The sequence below is a fragment of the Rhyacophila brunnea genome, unplaced genomic scaffold, assembly GCF_057557595.1.
Source record: "Rhyacophila brunnea isolate RB1 unplaced genomic scaffold, BYU_Rbru_1.0 scaffold_12, whole genome shotgun sequence".
Classification (NCBI taxonomy): domain Eukaryota; kingdom Metazoa; phylum Arthropoda; class Insecta; order Trichoptera; family Rhyacophilidae; genus Rhyacophila; species Rhyacophila brunnea.
The window spans coordinates 22,435,458-22,456,840 of record NW_028232774.1 but is presented as its reverse complement, the minus strand read 5'-3'; the positions used below and the strand labels follow the sequence as shown (position 1 = coordinate 22,456,840).

Genomic DNA, 21,383 nt, shown 5'->3' with positions numbered 1-21,383 from the left:
GTGTTAACACAACAACTGACGAAGGTTTCATCGCAATCGGATGAATGGTATAGGAACCATACGAATAAATGAAGATAGAATGAAGAAGAAGAAGAAAATGATAATTTTTCTAATTCAGAAACCTTCATGGGTGTGCATACAACCACTTACCAAAATTTCATCGCAATCGGATGAATGGTATAGGAACGCATACGGGACAGACACACAGACAGACAGACATTCATTTTTATATATTAGTATAGCCTATACTCTTCGCGCAAGTGCAAGCAATAAGTTTACAAAGTTTTATCGCAATCGGATGAACGGTATGGCTGCGCATTCAATACGAACAAACAAACACACAAATTTTAATTTTTATATATTAGATGACTTGTGCTGTCCGCCTTACAACTATGTAAAATATAATTGTGTAGTTACGTCTATTTTCTGTTATTATTTTTTACTAATCCCGTCAATGAAAAAATTGCTCTCGATTACAATCCCTCATTTATACAATGATATATTTTTATTAGTTTTAATTTTAATGGTTAGGTTATTTGTTCTGAATAAGTATTCTGGAAACGCCCGATTGCACGGTAGTCAATAGCCAATGCAACATCACCTCCTATCTGTCTCTGTGGACATAGTATTTTTACAGTAGCAGAGTCAGTTAACCCGTTTTCCCACGCGGTCAGTGACGTCACTTCGCAGCGACGTCCCACGCCGGTCCGTGACGTCACGGCGGACGCCCACTTCGGGCGTCGGCGTCCCCGTCAAATGACACTCTCCGCATTTTTGTGCACAAGCATCTCTTTGTTGACTGGATTACTTATCTGTTGAATCTGCGGCTAAATAAACCTTTCTGTAGTGTCTTATCTAGGTCAAGTTCAGTCTTTTAATATCGTATACAATTTAATAACGTATAGCTATAATGTAAAAAGAATTTGATTAAACTATTATATTGTGTCCTTTTCCCCATAATTGAAGATGTATTGTTTTGCTAAACTTTCAACTATGCATTGCGTTTATAATCAGTCACTTCAACATAACGTCGACATCTTTACATCCGCTCCTTAAATATCGTCCGTATTTGTTTATTATTTTATCACTCTTTATCGTCAATAAATTATAACCTCACTTCTTGAAAAGTTTATTTGTTTAATTATAAAGCCGTGGATTCGAACTCCGCATCTGACAAATTCACACTTTTTTTTCAATACGCGTCTGATCAAAAGAAAAGCACCTGTTGTGCTGAGCGAATTACTAACATCAATAATTGATCTGGTAACCTTCACTTTTCAGAGACCCAAATGTTCTACTTTAGATAGGAAACGGTAACTTACTTTTTTACTTTACATAGTAATGTTGTTTAAGTGCAAGCTACCTCGACTGGACTGAATTATATGAGTAAAGGCTCGGTGGCCTGAAAGAAAATTGACGAGGGGTCATTTCCCATTTTTGCTACGAAATTTGTCGACATGTTATTAAGTAGGATGAGAAAAAGTGTATAATACTTAAACACAACTATATTATTTTAAATTATGTAAATACGTTTTGATAATTATTATTTTGGAGTTTTTTATATGTATTATTATATAAGTTCAGGGTCCCTTCAAGGGTTAATCTGGCCCTGAAGATGTCAGTTAATCCCAAATATTAGATCATTTCCACACTTCATCTACAGTCTCTCATTGAAATTATAAATAAATGAATAATGTTATTAAAATGTTCTTTAAATATGTTGTACGCATAAAGCTTGTAATCAGGTAGGTGGGTTGAAATCAGGCCCAAGGCAAACTTACGCACCTTTTATGATTTCCAAGCGAGACACTGCGGCCAGCGCGTCGTCGATTCGATAACATGACACAGTCGAGAACTGTTTGATTTACTTCTTACTTTAATTATTATCTTACTTAAAATAATAAAAAAATCACCTATTGTACGACATTTACTCGAGAAAGGTAAATAAATATTCAACATTTCAGAAAGATTTTATTATTAAATTGGCGTTAAGTATAACTTTAAGTTTCGTAAAAGTTTAAGTTTTTTTTTGATGATTCTGACTTATTTATGTTGACACCTGTTTTGGGCTATGAACGGGCTCATTGGAACTTACATGCATTGCTTATAATAAGGGAGTAAAATAATATATGGGTGGTGGACTTTGACGCTTGGGGTAAATTGCAAGTCACCCTCGCTCCTAAAAAGTTTGCCCAGGCATGTGTTTTTTGATAATTAATGCTATATCCAAACCGATTCAAAGTGACATTTTTATAATCCAGACGATCGGGGCAGATGTGATTTGTCTGTTAGTTTTTTCATTTTATTAATTTTGAATATTCCTCGTTTGATGTCTACAATACATAACGTGGTCTGATTTTCAGTATTACCATTAAATGTGGTTTTATCAATTTATACCACTGACGAAATAAAAACTTTATGAAAATTATTTACTGGACGTTATAGCTCATTTATCAAAAAAAGTATATTATTTTTTTATATATGTGTCGGGAAATTCTGGCTAGCAAAATTAGAAACATTATAAGCGCAATATTTGAAGCTATTAGAAGCAATGGCAACAATTAATCCATCTTTATCAAAGAATTCGGACTATAAATTGAAGGAGCCTTATACGATATTTCTTTTATGAAATGTTAAACTATTTATCAAACGCGTAAAGCATGGTTGTTGGTAAATTTCACAAATATAGTACATCGCTTTTATTCACGTAATGTGGCGGCGATTTTTCATATTAATTGTGTTTACTTACTCGACTGCAGTTATAAACGATTTTACACCAATTTTATATAGTTTTTAACTAAATAATAATGCCAACGTGTAATATTATATTATTATTATTTACATGCCCAAAAAAATTGAAACAAATGTCATTACAGTAGTTTTAAGTCCTCTGCAAAATGCAAATGAAATTGCAATCTAAAATTACTTGTAGTTAGCTTAATCCGTGGACCAATGTCCATTTGTTTTGCTTCAATTTCATATAGGCTCAATCTCTATAGAAGGAGTCTTAATTATCTTTGTTCGTTAGTTTTTTTATTTTATAAAAAATCTCATATTACCAACTACGGTGAATTATTATTCTATATGAATTTAAAACAAACCTATTTCGGTACTGACCAAGGCCTGAACAAAAACGATGCATGAGTGCGAGTGAGAAAGTATTCGGCATCCTTATAATCTCTGCGACACGCGCTAGAGTAAGATAAAAGGTCTACATATTTTTGAGTCAGTTTCCAAAAGTATCGCTGGCAAATCGTGGTGAATCGATTCACGTAGCATCGATAATCTGCGAGTTCGTGTTGCTAAATTTGCTATTTTTTGTGTTAAACATAAAGTCAGTGGTATATATTTTTAGTTAATTAAGTAGGAAAGGTGGTTCTGCGTGTTGTATTAAAATATGGTACCCGTACTGATAAGTAAGAAGATGGTATTACGTTTCATAGGTAAGTTGATACATGTTCGTGACAATTTATTTGTATATTATTATTTATTTTAATATCAGTGACCTAGTGTTTCTTTAAAATAACTTAAATTATGGATATCTTTACCTAATGGTTGCATTTTGACCGCTTAAAAATACTATATAACGTAAAAAAAAATAGAAAATTATATTTTAATTCTGAGCGTCTAGTGCGAGCACTTTGGACGAGCACTAGCGAAATGGTCTATCGTCTCGAACATTTGTAGGCGAATGCGTTCGCTCGCCCACAAACCAAACGCACGGCACGTAGCTTCATTTAGCAATGCAACGGGTGGCGTCTAGATGTATCTATAGTCTATGGTACTGACTGATTTTATCTATTTTACAATAAAATAATATGTACGTATTAACATAGCATAAAAATAATAACATAGATTACTGGTTTTGCATTCAATCTATTGAGCCAATACTTCGGGCATTTGTGACATTTGCAAATCGAGCTTATTTTATTACCACGTTTTTCTTAGCTCGTATTCTTGTTTGTCCGGTGGTTGTTTGTCCAGTACAAACCTTGCAATCGATTTTTAACTAACTTCCCGACTAGCTAGACATTTGAAACTTTTAGAATATATCAGAACACGATACCAATGCATTATTTTAATACTTTTAGCCATCTAAGTAGAATTGAATTCATTTTCAGTTAATTCTGTTCTGTACGAAAAGTTATTTCGGAAGAAATCCGTAATCCAATCCACTATTATTGGTTGCTAAGGGGGTGGTCCTAGCAACTAAATTATTAATATATACGTGCGTTACTATGGAAATCAAAATGGCTTTTCAGTATTCTATATTATTTGTTTGTTTGTTGCAAAATAGAAAAAAATGATTTCTTGACAATTCCCTTATTTGTCCTAAATTATTAATACATATAATTGTTTATATGATTCAACAGAAAATTTAAAAACGTGGTATATAAAAAGTTCTTTTTATCTTGTAATTATTTAAATCTGTTTTTGAAAAATTTTCTATATCAAGTTATTGCTCATTTCAAAATGAATTAATCATGTTGAAAAAACAAAAGACTACCAACAAAAACTCTACTACTGATGGTTTTGTACTTAGATTTGATTCTTGCAGCTATGTTTAATGTATTTTGCCGCCGTATTAGTGTGATTGATTACCTTTTCGTACACTTTTATACCACTTTTCTATCTAGATTGCCAAATAATATATTAATTTCCTGTCTTTTTTATACAAATGCTCAATCTACAAACTACATTAATCACCAGGAATCTGTACCTGAACCGTCGCATTTGATTGTTAACAATACGACACCGTGGCTCAGTGGGCGTGACTTTTGATCATAGCCTGGGCGCGAATCTTAATAATAATTCAATTCTAACCTCTATCATTATCGTTTATTAGGAGGTACGAGTGCTATTAACTATTTGCCATGCCAATGCGTTGAATCTAGGCTGCGTGAGGTGTCAATGAAATGTGCTAACAACAGTATAATGAATGCATACCGTAGTAAATTATTCCATTAGGTACATAGGTACTATTATATTCTTATAAAATGAGTTCTAATCAGTAGTATTGTATATTTACTTATTTTTTAAACGAAGCTGTAGACACGAATGTTGTGATATTATGACATGAAAACTACGTATTAATGCTACGGTGACTTCTGCTATATAACTTTGAATAGCATTTTTTTCTGAAATTTAAATCAATAGCATACAAGATATATAATATATCCATCCTTCCAGACCCATCAATTGGGGGGGGGGGGGTGAGGGTCCCATTTAGCCCCGTTTTAAATCCGGCTTAGCATTAGATCGCGTAGTTTCGAAAAATCTTCAATGTCTTATTTCATGTATGTATAATTAAATAATATACAAACGTCCGACGTGACATCTCATTTTTAATAAGATTGTAATAAATGTATGTAGTCAACATACTTAATTAATCATGGTTTAATGAATAGCGAACGACCATTCCTAGAATATAAGTATGTTAAATATTTGACGAAAACATCCCTCGTTACGCATATTTATTCTTCTTATGTCATATATTGGATGTTGGCCACTGTCATGGGTTTATCATCTTTTAATCGGAACAGTAGACTCGTAGGTACCTATCACGGAGTTTTCAAGTCACGAAATGTATCGTTTCTTAGTAAATTTCCTTATCTTATTTTTACTTTATCACAGTTATATTTTGTCATCCTTATTCTTTTTATTACACACGGATTTGATCGATAGTAAAAAAGGTTTATAATCAGAATTTTATTTATATTGAGACTAGATTTAACTATTTCTTTATTCCAATACATTTTAACGATTATCCGTTTTTTATACCATGGTATTTTAATGTATTTTAGTTTAATATCATAACGGCAGTGTTTGTTCGCATAGTTCGTTTACTGATAAATTTACTAATACTTCGCGTATAATAAAATAATATTTCATTTGAATAGCCATAACTCAAAAATGTTGTTTATAATGTAATACATATTGTGATGAACGCAGTGTTGTGTAGATACTGTTATTTAAATTCGTATGAAATGGATAAAAGCAAAAAGTTATGCTATTTTTTACATGGTGTATAGTAATTATTATGTTACATAAGGTGATCATTTTTTTTCTTGTCATTTTTCTTTCTGTGATAAGTGAAATTCTATTCGCAAGAAATCAATTTATTTACTGGTTTACACAAATTAAAACTTTTCAATACTTTATACCAATGGGATGTTATTTATTTATTTTAATAAATTAATAAAAGCCGCCAAATAGAAAACATGCCAATCGATTGAGTTTGATAGTGTAAGTGGAAAAATAGACTAATCCCGTAAAACGAATTTCGTATAATTCATTGTTTTTAGAAATGCCATCGTCATCATTATCAGGTTGATCCACTGCTGGATGAAGGTTCCATAGCCCCACTCTTCTAGGCCCTTAGTTCGTACATTATACAATAACGTTACTTATATGACCCCATTCAGGAAAAATCTCTCAAAATACGGTTTGATCTATAATGTACAATTTACAATATTTTCTCTTTTAATAAATTTCGCAAGTCTTAACATGGCTTTACAACTGATATAGTTATCGAAAAAAAATTCAACGTTATTTATATCATATACATATGCATAATATTTTATAATTACTTATTTCTATTAATTAAACGAAATCCCATCTTTATTAATAAATGTTTAAAAGTCATAATAAAATAAAGAGGAGATTGAGGTTAAACTTATCTTCAACATATTAATGCGAATATCTCAAAACGTTTATGGTAGGTATTTGGCAGTGGCGAAAGGTGACTTTTGGAAAGAGGTAAGCTGTGGAGATCAGAGAAAAAGAGCACACTTGTCAGGTAACTTACGGGAAATAAGAAGATAATACTTACGATATTACTACTGATGAATAGGTGCACACTAATGACAACGACACACCGGTCATAGGTTTCACCGCTGAATTTGTTAAATTATTTCAATCACTTATGGCAGTAGAATTCCACGCATACTTTCTTTACCAAACAATACGCATCGCCAACAAAAAAGTTTGTTTAATGTATAACTGCCCGTTAAAAACAAATATTTATCATATAAATTGTTGTGAAAATGTCTAATATAAGTTTTTTTGCTGTATTCAAATCTAAATGAACCCTTGGAAGGTCAAGCTTTGATAATTTTTAAATGCAATCGTTCGCACATTTCCTACCGGGACACTACACAATTTAATACAGGAGGACCTCGACTTTCGCACATAATTGGTTCCTGAAAAGGTGTGCGAATGTTGAATGTTCGAAAGTAGAGGGAAGTAAAAAAAAATTAAATAGTGTGTATTTTGAAATATTATAAGATGTTTAAGAGACATGTTTAAGTGGGGTTTGCGGGTGTTACCCTTAAAAAGTTCTTCTTTATTTTAAATGGTAAATCATTAAATTTACAATATTGCTTAACTGCTGGCACGAAATGTAAAGTGAACCAATCTTTTAATATTAACGCAGTAAACCCAGGCTTTCTTATTTGATTACTGGAAGCAATTCTTTATCCTTCCCTTTCAATGCTCTGGGATTTTCTGGTTGATAAATTAACATTGGCATCAATTTTAAATCACCAGCCAAGTTTCCACCAAGAAGCAATGTCAATCGGTTTTTAGAAGGTTTATGCTTTTTTATTAAGATTTTTTATTAAGATTTAAGATTTATATTTTTCCATTTCATCCATAACTATGCCGTGTCTTTTGGAAACAACCTTTAAAGATATATTTCCACAATTTGTAACATATTCCTTAATTTTATTTTTACTTTTCAAAATTGAACATATCGTAGTAGACCTGTTTGTATCATACGAACGTCCGATTGAAGCAAAAGATTCACCGCAATCAGAACGTCATGTGAAGTTTATAAATCCTTGATTTCTCTTTGTTCGTATCAACACTGCAGTTTTTCCGTTTCTCACTCATGTTTATAAATTTTTAGGGTGAAAAATTTCAAATGAATAATATTAGCAAAACGCACAACATGACACGCCCGCACGCGCTCCTGCGCAAGAATAAACCTATCCTAGCTAGCTCACAAGCAAAGTGACGGGTGCGAGCAGGATGCAAGTGACGGCCAGCGCGACGTTTTAAAAAAACGATTTTTTTTAAATGTGCGAAATAGCGAATTGTGCGAAAGTCGAACGTTCGTAAGTCGAGGTCCGCCTGTAAATACTTATATATTTAAAGCACTGGCGAATGATTTCGGTACAATATGAGATAATTTATCCACATTCAAAACACAGTAACACAATGAATTTTGTATTATAAAATAAACCTTTATCACCGCTTTGAAATGTCAAAATGACATAAACTGTGAATAGTATGTTATGTTTGTCTATGACTGAAGTAACCTAAATAATAATCGCGAATTAATACAATATTTATTTTTAATACCAATTTATAAATTATATGTGATCGAACACAATAGTTATTATTTTTTTTAATCATCCTTATTATTTATTATTTGCTTTTAAAGATAAGCATAGACAATAAACAAATCAACATTTCGAATAAGCTTGTCTGTTTACGCTTCCGAGTCTCGAACAAAAACGCAGACATGCATGAAGTTGGCAACTGAATTGCGGTAGAAAATTCGGCTTGGATTATCGTTGAAATAATTCTAAAAATAGCACTCACGTTGGACGTTCCGTCATTTATTTTTGATTCGAAACTTGACTAAATTAAAAGCTCTACTTATAAATAACGACGATAGATGGCAATCAATATTTTTATTATAACCTACAATGTCCTACAATATAGATATTTATTTATATAAATTAAATACTTGAAAATAGAAGGTAAGCTTTAAATAATCGCTTAGTATGGAGCCTTCGCCACTGGTATTTGGTGAGTTTTGAAGATGCAATGAGATTGAAGCTATTCGTCATCGGAAATATTAGTACGAACTAGACTCTGAATTCTAAGGAACCGATTTTTCAGATCATGTGATTTCAGTAAGCAATACCCCAAATACACTTGAACTAAATTATTGGGTGTTTTTACAGCTACCCACGGAAGATGAAAATCTACAAATCATTTTGTATACGCAATTTTTTATACCATCACATTATAATCATCTGTCTATTTTGTATTTTTTTTATACCTACCCAGTGTTTTAATTATGTTTTTATCTTGGAAATATCTAGCGTGAAACCTGTCTAACATACCAGGTATGGGTTAAATATGTGGCTGTTGTTTATGGGTTAATCAAAAGATCGAATCCGTTTAACGAATGAAATCCTTATCGTTAGTATCTTGATTAATTACTTTTTCAAATACCTCACACAAAAACTAGCACATTGAGGCTTTATGATTATAGAATTGACTCATTAAAGATTTAATATTGCAGTAAATATTGGTAATTGAATATAATATAAACTTGGTTAGAAAGAGATATTATATGTTTACTTTCATATGAGATTAAAATAATTATTTTATTTTTACGATTACCAGTTTAGGGAACATTAACAGAACAACAGACAGATTAGTGAATACTACACTTAATTGAATCATGCTACATTAATGGGGCTGCAACCCCTATTCGACTAATGTTGCCATGTCATTATGAGCCAATTTAAAATATTTGCTACCTGTTTTATGTTTCATTCAATATTTTCTCCATGATACGACAAAATATATACAACATGCAGGCCGTCATATGTTGTAGTCATATATTTGGAAACAGCATGGGCGTATTCTCCTTTTCAACGTACAGTTACGTGATGCATTAATATATAACAACCCTCGTAATTTATTTTCCGTTTTAAAACTTGGTTTAAGAAAACTTCTTGTGTAATTCCGCAAATAATTAAATTTGCTTACAAAATAAAACTATGTTGGAGATATCATTTGATAATAATAAACTAATTATCTTCGCCGTCTATATTTTTCTTTTCCTAATCGAAGTTTTAATATATTAACTCATTTAGTGCGACTGGCGCATTTGGAGCAGTTGGCCATTAGATATACTTAACCTGTTATTTAAATGTGGTAATTAAAAGGTCAGCAGTGATTGTGTTAAGTTTATAGTAATAGTAGGTGATGGCAAAGTTTGCTCAAAGATTAAATACTTAGAAGAATAAAATGAGATTCGCGAACACACCAAAGAAACTACCACAGTAATATCAGGCCATGGACATAGTGGTACAATGTCTAAATTTGAACAACACAGAGTACATCTGCGACTTGCAGATTTCCTTGAGAACTCAAATCGAAAATATTGGAGATAGGTCCTGAACAACGGATCCTCGTTTAGGGAGAAGAAGCCACATGACAGTGGCAGTCAAAAGCCTCCGTAAAACTATATTATATAACAAATATTAAAAATAGGCTAGTAAGTACCTAATTTATATTTGTAATACTGCGTAATGATGGTCATATTCGTATTTTGTCATGTTGACCCTATATTGCGTAGATCGCTGTTGTATCATCGATTCAGGTTGCTAACTATTCGGATTTATATTTGCCATATGACTCGAAACTGTGGGGTGATAACGCGATGTAATAAATACATAGGATACATCTCTTCGTTTTGTTTAACGATTTGCTGTGTTCTGCACGTTATAGTATTGGTAATTTTTTACAAAGTTGTTTAAACGTAGCGGCATTTTGTTACCTATATTAAATTACTAATAATTTTAGCTTTCATATTCCGTCATTCGTACTGGTTTATATTAGCGACTGACCGATTAAGAGTTATTCGCCTGATGTGTTTTTTTTACCACAATGAAGTCATAGCATACTATGGTGAAAATATTTAATAAATATAAATAACCACTCATATTAATATAGCAAGCGTTCTACGTAATGTTGGGAAGTTACTAGATAGTCAGTCTATTTTTGTAAGTTACCTGTATCAGAGATGACCTCACAATAAATAAACAAAATACGCCGTATTGAGACGAATCTACGTAACCGTCGAGAAAAAAGAAAATTAGCATAGCATTTATGTTCAATCAAAATAATATGTTTCGTCGTAACCAACTAAATACCTTTGGTGGGAATTTGAACGGATCCAAACACGAATTTCATTTGTAAGAAAAGTCAGTTTTATTTGAAAGTTGTGTCCACTGGAGATGTATTAGTAATTTACCATAGTTAGAAGAAACGAAAAAAATTGTTTAAACCTGAAAAATAAGTCAAAATTTTCAGATTGTCGGCAATATTTTTCGCGAGTGTTTACTAATTTTGTCAACTGTCAAATGTCAACTAGGTTTGGTTTCACGTTTAAGTAGAACGCCGTAATATAACAAAAAACTTACCTTACTTACTTAAACAGTAATTTATCATTTACCGATTTAAATTAACTACTTAAATATTGTAACAAAATATACGTTAAAAAGTTGGAATGTATTGAATTTATTTGTAGGTATTACTGACTTTTAGTTAAATTTTTAAGTATTATTACTGATGAATCAGTTGATAATGTCCCCTTGAAGAGGACGAAACCGGTACAGAATTTAATTAAAAAGTGGAATAAGTATTATAAAATTGTGTTTCATATAATTACAAATAATTAATCAAATAATTCAATGCAGTTCCACCATGAATTGACAGTTAACACTATAAAAGAAATTGAATTTTTAACTTCTAACTAACCTTTTTAGGTACGCGTGCCAAAATTTTCCAAATAATATTTTTCAACTGTCCGACGTGCCAAGCAGTTTTTTATGGCGAAAAATTTTTTTTTAGAGTTTGATAACAAAATAGTTAATAATTCTATTAAAAAGGTTTAAAAATTACAGTTGAGTTATTGCTATTCTATCTTTTACCGTATTTCTAGCCGAAGGCATATCTTTTATTCATTGAATATTTTTTCCCTTGTTTTCAAATTACAGTGTTCGTGGAAGCATTTAAATCACTCTTCTTTATATTATACCCATTCTCCATCACTGAGCGGTTTTCCATTTTTAGAGATTATGTTTGAGGTAAAATAACAAGCAGTTATTATATTTGAATGACTGCCGATAATTAATTTCATAATGTTTGTTGATTGGATATTTTTATGTTTAATTCCCGATCTTAAGGACCGACCTATGCAATCGTATGATTACATTAAACGTAATGATTTGCCTGTAATTTTGTATACAATGCAATTTGTCATTATTTATTTCATCGTTTCCGTTTGCGCATCGATTGGTATCTAAACATATGAAAAACCGAAGAAAATACGCATGGCTATGTCGTCATTATTTTTTAATATTATATAGATGTGGATGTGTGCATGTTTTGAATAAAATACATTCGTAAAAAGAGTCCCTGCGAAGATTGGATCAGTTTGACACTGCCAAAATCACCTGATGAAAGTCGAAGGCCGAAGCTCTCCGCACGGCGGCCAGTAAGGTTGAATCATCCCTATGATTTAGTAATGACTTCAGTTATTGCATTGTATATTTATGATTAAATAATGACTCGTTTGTCATCTTTATTTTTTCAAATTGGTACTTTTCTTGTGGATGCGGTACTTTGTCTTTTGTATTCTGATTCAGTGTAGGTATATGTACATACTACGACCACTCAAATACAATAGAATCTTGGTAATGACCACTTCTGATTTAATTTAAGTGGTATAGTGTCATTCTGAATTGACAAAATGAGAGTGTTATATTGGCATTATTGCATCATCGGGTGTTTAATACGAGTGACGATGATAGTTTAAATTACAGCGACCACACAATAATCATAAGTTTTTCTCGGTCAGAATAGTCATGGATATTTTTTATATGTAATCTTTAAATTCAACCTATGAACACAATATGCTAATTGACATTTTGAGCCACTTCCGTAAACATAATATCAATTAAAAATTATATAATCGTTTTGAATTTAATAATAAAATGTTTGTAACATTATTTTTACTATCAAACTCGGATTAATGAATAAAATTAGAACAGATCAAAAATCTCAACTTTACTTTCAGAAGTACAAATAATACGTTAATTTAATTAATATGTACCATTGCCAACTCAAGTAGAAAGCCGATACATTCACAACGACTGGTCCTACTTTTTCCGCCCCTCCCGTTGTTGTCGATGGATGACCTGTCATTGCCTGTCATTGTTCTATATCTATAGAGTGCTCATACTGACGCGTCAGTCGTGTTCACACAGGTAATGGTTTGATTTGGATAGATGAGTTACATGATAAATAATACACTTGCATTAACTCACCTTCTACAAATGTAATGCATAGGTCAATGCTACATATTATTTTGAAATCGATATTACCACCGGTTTTTGTGTGAAGGACTAGTCTGATTTTGACAGCTGATGAATAACAGGAATGTATGTTATATATTAATCACACTGATAGTTAATATATTTGATGTGAGAATTTTTTATAATTCAATTTGAAACGAGAAAGGGCGAATCAATATGTCAAGCAATCTGGGATCTGATTTTGACAGCTTAAAAGTGGACCACTCGTTGCTTGTGCAAAAAGTTTTGCTCAGGCTTAATTAATCTAAAGATGGCGGTGTATATACCCATAGAGTGCTTGTTACCTGTTTCCTGTAGGTATGCCATGTACCTACCTAGATTTTGAGTTATCTGAGTAAGTTCACGAATGAATTGTATTCAGTCAGTAAATTTAATAATGTAGTCGAAAATTTATTTCAACTAATTTTTTATTCAACGAATCTTAACAAATTTTTTTATCGAAAAAAAAACATAACTTAGAAACACCTTAGAAACATACAGTAACAATTTGAGAAGTGCTTCAGTTGTATGACTATTAGTTAATTTCGTCGCAATTAGGTAGGTTACTGATGGCTAAAGTAGCAAATCGCATTGGCCGTAATCCAATGAATGCAGGTTTGAGTATTGAGTCCGATACTGCGTCATTTTTTTTTTTTTTTTTAATAATAGGTTGGAATGTTTCTGATGTGTTTAAAAATTATAAATATACCGATATTAAATTCATATAATTAATTAATTTCATTGCTAATTCTTGATGTAACATGTTATTAAAAATAATTAAACATTCAAAAACTGATCGTTATTTCTCATACCTATGTAAATTTTCAAAAAATGTCTCAAATTGCAAGTTTTGTATTTCCCCCATTGGTGCCTCTGGTAGGTGTAGTTTTCACCATAAGACCGTTCACGTGACTTGTTTATAGAATTTTTTGTGTCATGTTTCAAATAGTTTTATTACGAAATAATGCAGAGTTTTTAGGGTTACAATCACATTTACTACATATCATGTAGGGGAGTATAAAATAAATTATACCAACACGGTTAGGTCTTTATTTACTTGTTAATATTAGCAACGCACATGATAAAATGTAAAATTATCATATTGAGACAATAATATTATAGCCTTTGGTATTTTAAAGTATATGTTTAATTCAATACGCTAGTCATTGTAGAACACTGTAGTATTACTTACTGTAGCAGTTACTCATTTCCCCGTCTGTCATATATGTATATCTGTACATAGTATAATTTCATTATTAATGTGTTTATATATATATTTTATTCTCTCGATCTGTGTTCTTTTAATATTCTTTTTTATACTATTTATATGTCGTATATGTGAATCATTTCTTGGCAATCAATACGCACTATGAAATATATTTGGTGTTTGATGGTGACATGACAATGGTATGTTTTTCTTTTCTTTCTGTTTGACGTTTCGGACGACAGACTTACACCCGTCTTCACGTTTGCGAGATGATCAACAACCAACCGTGCTGTCCGCCCTTTGTAAGTTTTGTCCGAATCAAGAAGAAAATTGTCGTAAATGCACGGTTGTCAGCAATCAAAGTTTTGTGTTACGTAGTTGTCACTACTGTAGGTACTATTTTATTTGAAAACAATGCTGTTTTCCTATAATTTGTATATAAAATGATCTAAGTGCTAATTCAACAACGCTCTAAGTGTCAATATGCTTTTTGTTTGGTTTCGACATAATGACGTGCATTGTTAAATATTTTAAGAATTTCAAAAGATATCACAATGATTAAATTATATATATAGTCGAAGAATGATTCTCGTTAAAGTTAATAATGTCTAAGGTACTCATCAATTTATTTATACAACGATTTGTCAGTAAAGATATACAAGCTTTACAGAAAATGGCACTTAAATCTATTAAATACATTTTTCTATTTTTTTTTTTTAAATTAATTTGTGCAATTCTGTTAATAAAATAAATATCAGCCTCGGGCGAACCGCACAATGCTGTATTGTTTATTTATAGGTTTTGTGATGCATGGATGATATCACTGCTGTCTTGTTTAATTAGTTTTACACCTGCATGTTGGTTAGTACTTATTATTAAGAAACACCTTGATTATTTTTTTTATTAAAGTTGTAAGTAATTATAATATTTCTTATGATTTGAAGGTCCATAGGACCTAGGTACTGCTAGTTTTTGTTATTTTTATAGCAGTAGATGAATATTACCTACACCTGTAAAACATATTGTATGTACGTAATCGGGTAACTTTAACAGTTTAACACATCGGTCAAAATCTGTCCATGTTTTTTCCCATTTATTTATATAACACAATATTACCATAATACCTGAGTTTTAATGAACACATTTTTACTCTACCTTGACCATTGACCTACAAGTCAAGAATATAATTTGTGTGTTTTAATGACTACATTATTATACCCTTACATTAAGTAATATCATTTAAAATTTACCTAAAATTATATCTATTGTCTAAAGGTCCATAGCGTACGTATTGAAAGTAGTCAAATTTTCTGTCGTAATTATTACCTTGATTTGATATTGATTTTTTTTTCAAAAATATGATAATTGCATTGAATTTATCGTAGATACGAATGATTAAAAAAAAACCCCAACCTGTAGATGTTCTTTATTATAAACCATTCCCATATCTTTCAAATTTATAAAAAAAATATTTTTGCAAGAAATTCTCATATTACACGATATTATAATATTAACTTCCAATATAGCCTAGTCCATCCCGGTGCGGTTTCAATATTTTATTTTCATTTAAAAAATCTGTATTATTTTACTGCTACTAGTACACTACTGTCATTAGGCCTATTGGCATGTTGTGGTTTTAAAAAAAATATCTATAATTCAAGACAACTAATTGCTTAGTATGAGAAGTTTTAAGAAATATATGTGTAATATCTATGCTTACTTATAAATAATGTTGCACAGTGTAAACGTGTTGGAAATGCCTCAACCATAAATTACCTGGGATCACGCCATAATGTTAGCAGGCTTTTCCGTAAACTATAATATTGTATTTAGCGAAGCAAATATTTTTCCGCTTTGAGAGCTTTTTGATTAGCAGTAAAGCGACGTAGAATATACTCAGTTTGGTAAAAGCTCCGGCGTGTTTGTATATTATTATACCGACACGCAAATCTCGACTTAGCGATTTTATTGTTGACGATGAGTTTACTTTTATGATGAGGTGAGGAAGTTGACAGTGCCGGTAGGTGCGTAGAGTAAAGTTTGCGTGCAATTTTATTCGCTGTTTGCGATATTCGTGGGTGTGGCAGACATTATACAGGTGATTCTCCCGGTTTGTTCGCTGCCTTGACAAAAACGTACTTATATCATGCAAATATGATTGCAATGTATTTGGAAAGGTTACATTAATTTTAATTTGTGAACAATACAATTTACAGTACTAACCATTGTAAGAACACTATTGTGTACACAAGAGAGTTGTACCCTTAAACACCTGCAAGTTTCACACAAAAATAATATTTTGTGCTTACTTTAAGTAGGTAGGTACCTAAATAAATACACACGTCAAAAACATTGTTTTTCCCACGTCAATAACAACTTAAATTACTTAGTAGTACCTAATAATGATTGTTATATGTATCTAAATGTTACATTTAGCTTGAACCGCTAATGTCATTTCAAATAAATTGTGTTATTTATAAACTCTAAGAGGAAAAAATATAATAATTACTAACCTTAAGTGAAGCTTTCATGAAAATTTGACTATCGATCGCCGATGGAAATATGCACAATATTTATAGGGAAATAATGATTTTGTTTTCAGTAATTAGTTTACCTACAATTTCAGATGCTTATTGAGTATTATGGCTTTCGATGTTGTCACACTGTTTTATTTTTTTAATTGCAATACTTGATAATGCTTTTGTGTAAAACTGCACCTTTATCTGTACTATTTATGATTTCTGTTGTCTTAATTTTCAAACTGTTTTAGTTGCTTTTTGTTTATATATTTAATCAGTTAAATGATAAAATCTAGTATCAATACCTACCTCTATACAGTATATTATATTGCTTAATTTAAATGAATTCTTAAATTAATATTTCTCTTAAAAATCAACACCAATTGGACAAAACAAATTGTCTGATGGATTACGTGTCTTAAATTTATATTGTTGACATTAATTGGTAATCATTAAAATATAAAAAAAATGATGATACATATTACATTATAATTTAGAAAATTCTTTTCATCACCCATTAGAAAGTTCTTTAGCGAATGGGAATTAAACACACGTCTTTCGTTATTCGCGGAGAACTGTTATCACTAAGCTACTGATGCCATTTTTGAATCTCGTTGTTAATGATATTACATATATTTAAATTATAAAGATTATAATATTTACAAGACCAGTACATTGGTATGTCTCGGGGGTTTTCCAAGTATTATCAATGTATTGTGTAGAAATTCAGTACAGAATATAAAAATATAAATCAATTACTTAAATGTTTTTACTCTACATATTTTACCTCTCGATTGTACACACTAAGGGGTCGTCCATATATGACATCACACCCCCCAAAGGAAAGTCTGATATAGTGTAAGTATATTTTTTCTGAAAATTACGCTTTTCTTCTTTTTGAAGTAAAAATGTTACAAGGGGGTATTAGATTTTTTTGAATAAGTGTCACAAAATATACAGTAAATCGTGTGACATCATTTATGGATGATACTAAAATATTTCTTAAATATCGTTAAAAAATAAAGATGTTAAAAAATTTCTAAGTATAAACACAAAATTTGGTTGCAGGATATTATGTGCAACCTATTTTTATATATTCTGTAAATTGTATGAGGGTGGTATTGTATTATTTGTGAGTCTGTATATTATTATGCTTCTGTTGTTTGGTAATATCTTTGAAACGCAGTTGATTAACTATTATAAATGACCTGATGAACATTATTTATTAACGATGTATCGTTTGTTTTCCAGGCTAACCGACACGTGAACGACCTCTTCGAGGACCTGCGCGATGGACTTAACCTCATTTCGCTGCTGGAGGTGCTATCTGGCGAACACCTCGTGAGTATAACAATTTGTGTACATTTAACCCTTATTTATCATATCTTTAAGAACATTTACGTTGTACTTTGTATACGATTTAGTTAACAAATCAAAATTAGAAACACAATAATATTTTGTTAATTTCATCGAGAATCGCCCTAGCTGACAAGCGATGTTCCACAAATTCTAGGGCGCATTTCACTAGTGAAACAGTGACATTTTTTATTTTCATCTTATTTTTTTGGCTGGAGGAAAATCTTACAATATGTTGCTATTAAATTCTTATCGACTAAATCCGATAAGCGTGCATTTTGTAGCTCGTAAAATTGCATTGTATTCAATTCATAAGCACTTCTTTTGTGTATTTTCTTTCGCAAATATTTCGTAGTGTAAAATATATCGTAATACTATAACGTTTATATCCAGATTGTATGTAAGTTTCTACAATCCTCACGAAACTTTTCGCGAAGTTGATCGCGCTCGTCTGCTGAATAAACAAAAGGCGCATGATATATAGTTTTTAATATGAGGAATCCGCTTATCTTATGGCGATGTTCCGGAGCAAAAAACGCCATTTCCTTTAGTGCTGTCGGCGATAGGCAGCGCCCTTAGCCGTTATTGTTGGTTCGTGTCGAGTTGGAATTAGCCTATTTTAACCGTAGCTCACTCAGTGAAGGTTAATCTAATTTAACTCTTGTGGGACTCCCTATAAATTTTAACTTAAAAATATAAATTCTACACTGTAATATATTTCATTAAACTTATTTTTGATTGGTCGTTTGATCAACATTTACTCAGTTGTCCCCTGCCACAATAAAATATCCAAAAATAAAGTACCCCTTATAAACAGTCTCTCATAAAAAACTTTCCTCAGAAGTAGTGACTTTTTTCATCTCTTGAGAATTCTGGATTGGCTTTTTGATATCTATGAGAAATTTACAATATTATGAAATCATCTTTTCGGTATTTTTTTTGCATCCAGACATTTCATTCAGAATCAAGGTCGAGAGCTTTTTTTATTCTTAGCTTATCCGGCCAAAATTTATGGCAGCTTAGCCCAGTAACAAATTCTTAATTTTTCGAGAACACTATTGATGATTTCTCAAGAAATGATAATTCATGAATTTTTGGAAAAAAAAATTCTCAAGATTCGAGATTGGCGTTTTCTGATAATTTATTGAAAATCTTTCAATCACAGCCTCTAAATGTAATAACATCCATGCACTTTTATTAACCATTGGCAATTCAAGGGTTGACATTCGGAAGTAAACATAAGTTTTTTTTTCAAAATATAATAATTATATTGCCGCTTAGCACCATCCCACCATACCATCAAGTGCCGAGCCCTGTTTGACCCGCATGTATTTTTTATTTCTTTGTTTATTATTATCACATTTTCCGAAGTGATGCGCAATTACCCTAGCACGCCATTCGGTAATGTTTACGATTTAATTTCCGAAATATCATGCAGTCGAACGACAGTAAATCAAAGCAGATACAGGGCTTCTATAATCAGTTGTATAAATTTTTCATTATTCTTTATTACAATATAGTACATTTTGGTATTTTTTGTATTCAATCAATAATTCGCATGATTTGAGAATGTAACATTCCTTTTCTGAAGATACATAATTTGGAAACACCTCAGATGTATTTTCAAGTCGTTAAAACCCTTGTCACTGCATCCAGAGCAATACAATCGCAGCCAAGATATTATGATGGTCTTAAAATAATAAACTAATAGTTCTTACCCCAAATATTATGATGAATGATGTTATGAATGAAAGTATTTTTTGATTTCCTTAAAGGCGAAATACCTACAGCAAATTTTAGTCGAGCAAAACCTAATAGAATATAATCATAAAACGTTTTATTTTACACATCTTTCCATTTTTATCTTCTTGAAACGATTAAACTTATTGTTCGAATTGCCAACATTGATGACAAGACAAATTTGTGGAGTTTTGACCTGTTCTCAGTTGGCACTGCCATATTGTATCAATCAGTGTGCTACCCTGTATTATATTTCGTACATTTGTATCTCCAAATTTTTATTTCTCATTATATGCATTGAAGATTATAAAAAAATAATCTTATTAATATATTAATTTATTTTGTTTTTTCTTTCTTCAGCCACGCGAGAAGGGGCGAATGCGATTCCACATGCTGCAAAACGTCCAAATGACCCTGGACTTCCTCCGCTACAAAAAGATAAAGCTGGTCAACATCAGGGCTGAAGATATCGTCGACGGCAACCCCAAGCTCACCCTCGGTCTCATATGGACGATTATTCTGCATTTCCAGGTTAGTGTCTTTTCTTATTTCACTACTGTTGGATTTTACCCATTTCCACACGGTACTATATTCTGAAAGTGTGTCTGCAACACAGTCGTTGAAGAAGACATTATCTACGTCCTACTGCCATATCATGGATTTTTATGAAAGTTTCTACGAGATGCCATGGAGGTATTGAACGCTACACAAGGAGATAGTATCACGGAGTTGCCTTCGAAATGTGGCTGTAAACTGTGTATCCGTCCAGTATTATCTTATCAACGTGTTAAAATTATAAAAAAAAAAACACATCTATCATCTCCAACGCTGTCACACGTGATTTCCATTTCAGACGACAACACCTCGAAACAATTCATGTTTTATATATTTCAGGGCAAAGATTTACTTTTAACTACCTATGTATTTCTAAATAATTAATATTATACTAATTGCTCTTATTTCATTAGGGTTTTATCTCTCACAATAATAACCGTCACAATATTTTATAATAATTGAGAAGTATTAATTAAGGAATCGTCTCATTTTAGGAAATGCTTTCCTTGATATCTCAAATTTAATCTGCAAATTCATACGGCCATCTAAATATGAGTGACGTGGAAGTATGGTTATTGTCTTGTGTATAATTGTCTCCTCTCATCGAGGGTTTCGAACTCGTTATCACGCCTTGACACAAAAGATACTGTGATAAAGATATAAGAAATAACCATATAAGTATCGGGCAATAATTTTATACGTACCTACTTATGCTTAGCTGTATTTTTTTCTGTTTTCGTTAAATTATTTTTTGCTTTGAAATCTATTCGAGAGTTTTTTTTTATAATTATGCATAGTAAAACGTTCTTTGAAAGACAACATCGTAAAATACACATACCA

General features: G+C 31.4%; 1 protein-coding gene across 25 annotated transcripts in view; it reads left to right on the top strand.

Annotated features, from left to right (window-relative positions):
- The window catches only part of shot (dystonin-like protein short stop), a 572,629-nt gene that overhangs the window by 270,266 nt on the left and 280,980 nt on the right, over nucleotides 1–21,383 (top strand). For all 25 annotated transcript variants that reach the window (XM_085960986.1, XM_085960985.1, XM_085960962.1 and 22 more), the window contains exons 3-4: nucleotides 18,144–18,233; nucleotides 20,349–20,519. In XM_085960986.1, the coding sequence (XP_085817112.1) occupies nucleotides 18,144–18,233; nucleotides 20,349–20,519 (261 nt within the window). The remainder of the gene's footprint in view (nucleotides 1–18,143; nucleotides 18,234–20,348; nucleotides 20,520–21,383) is intronic.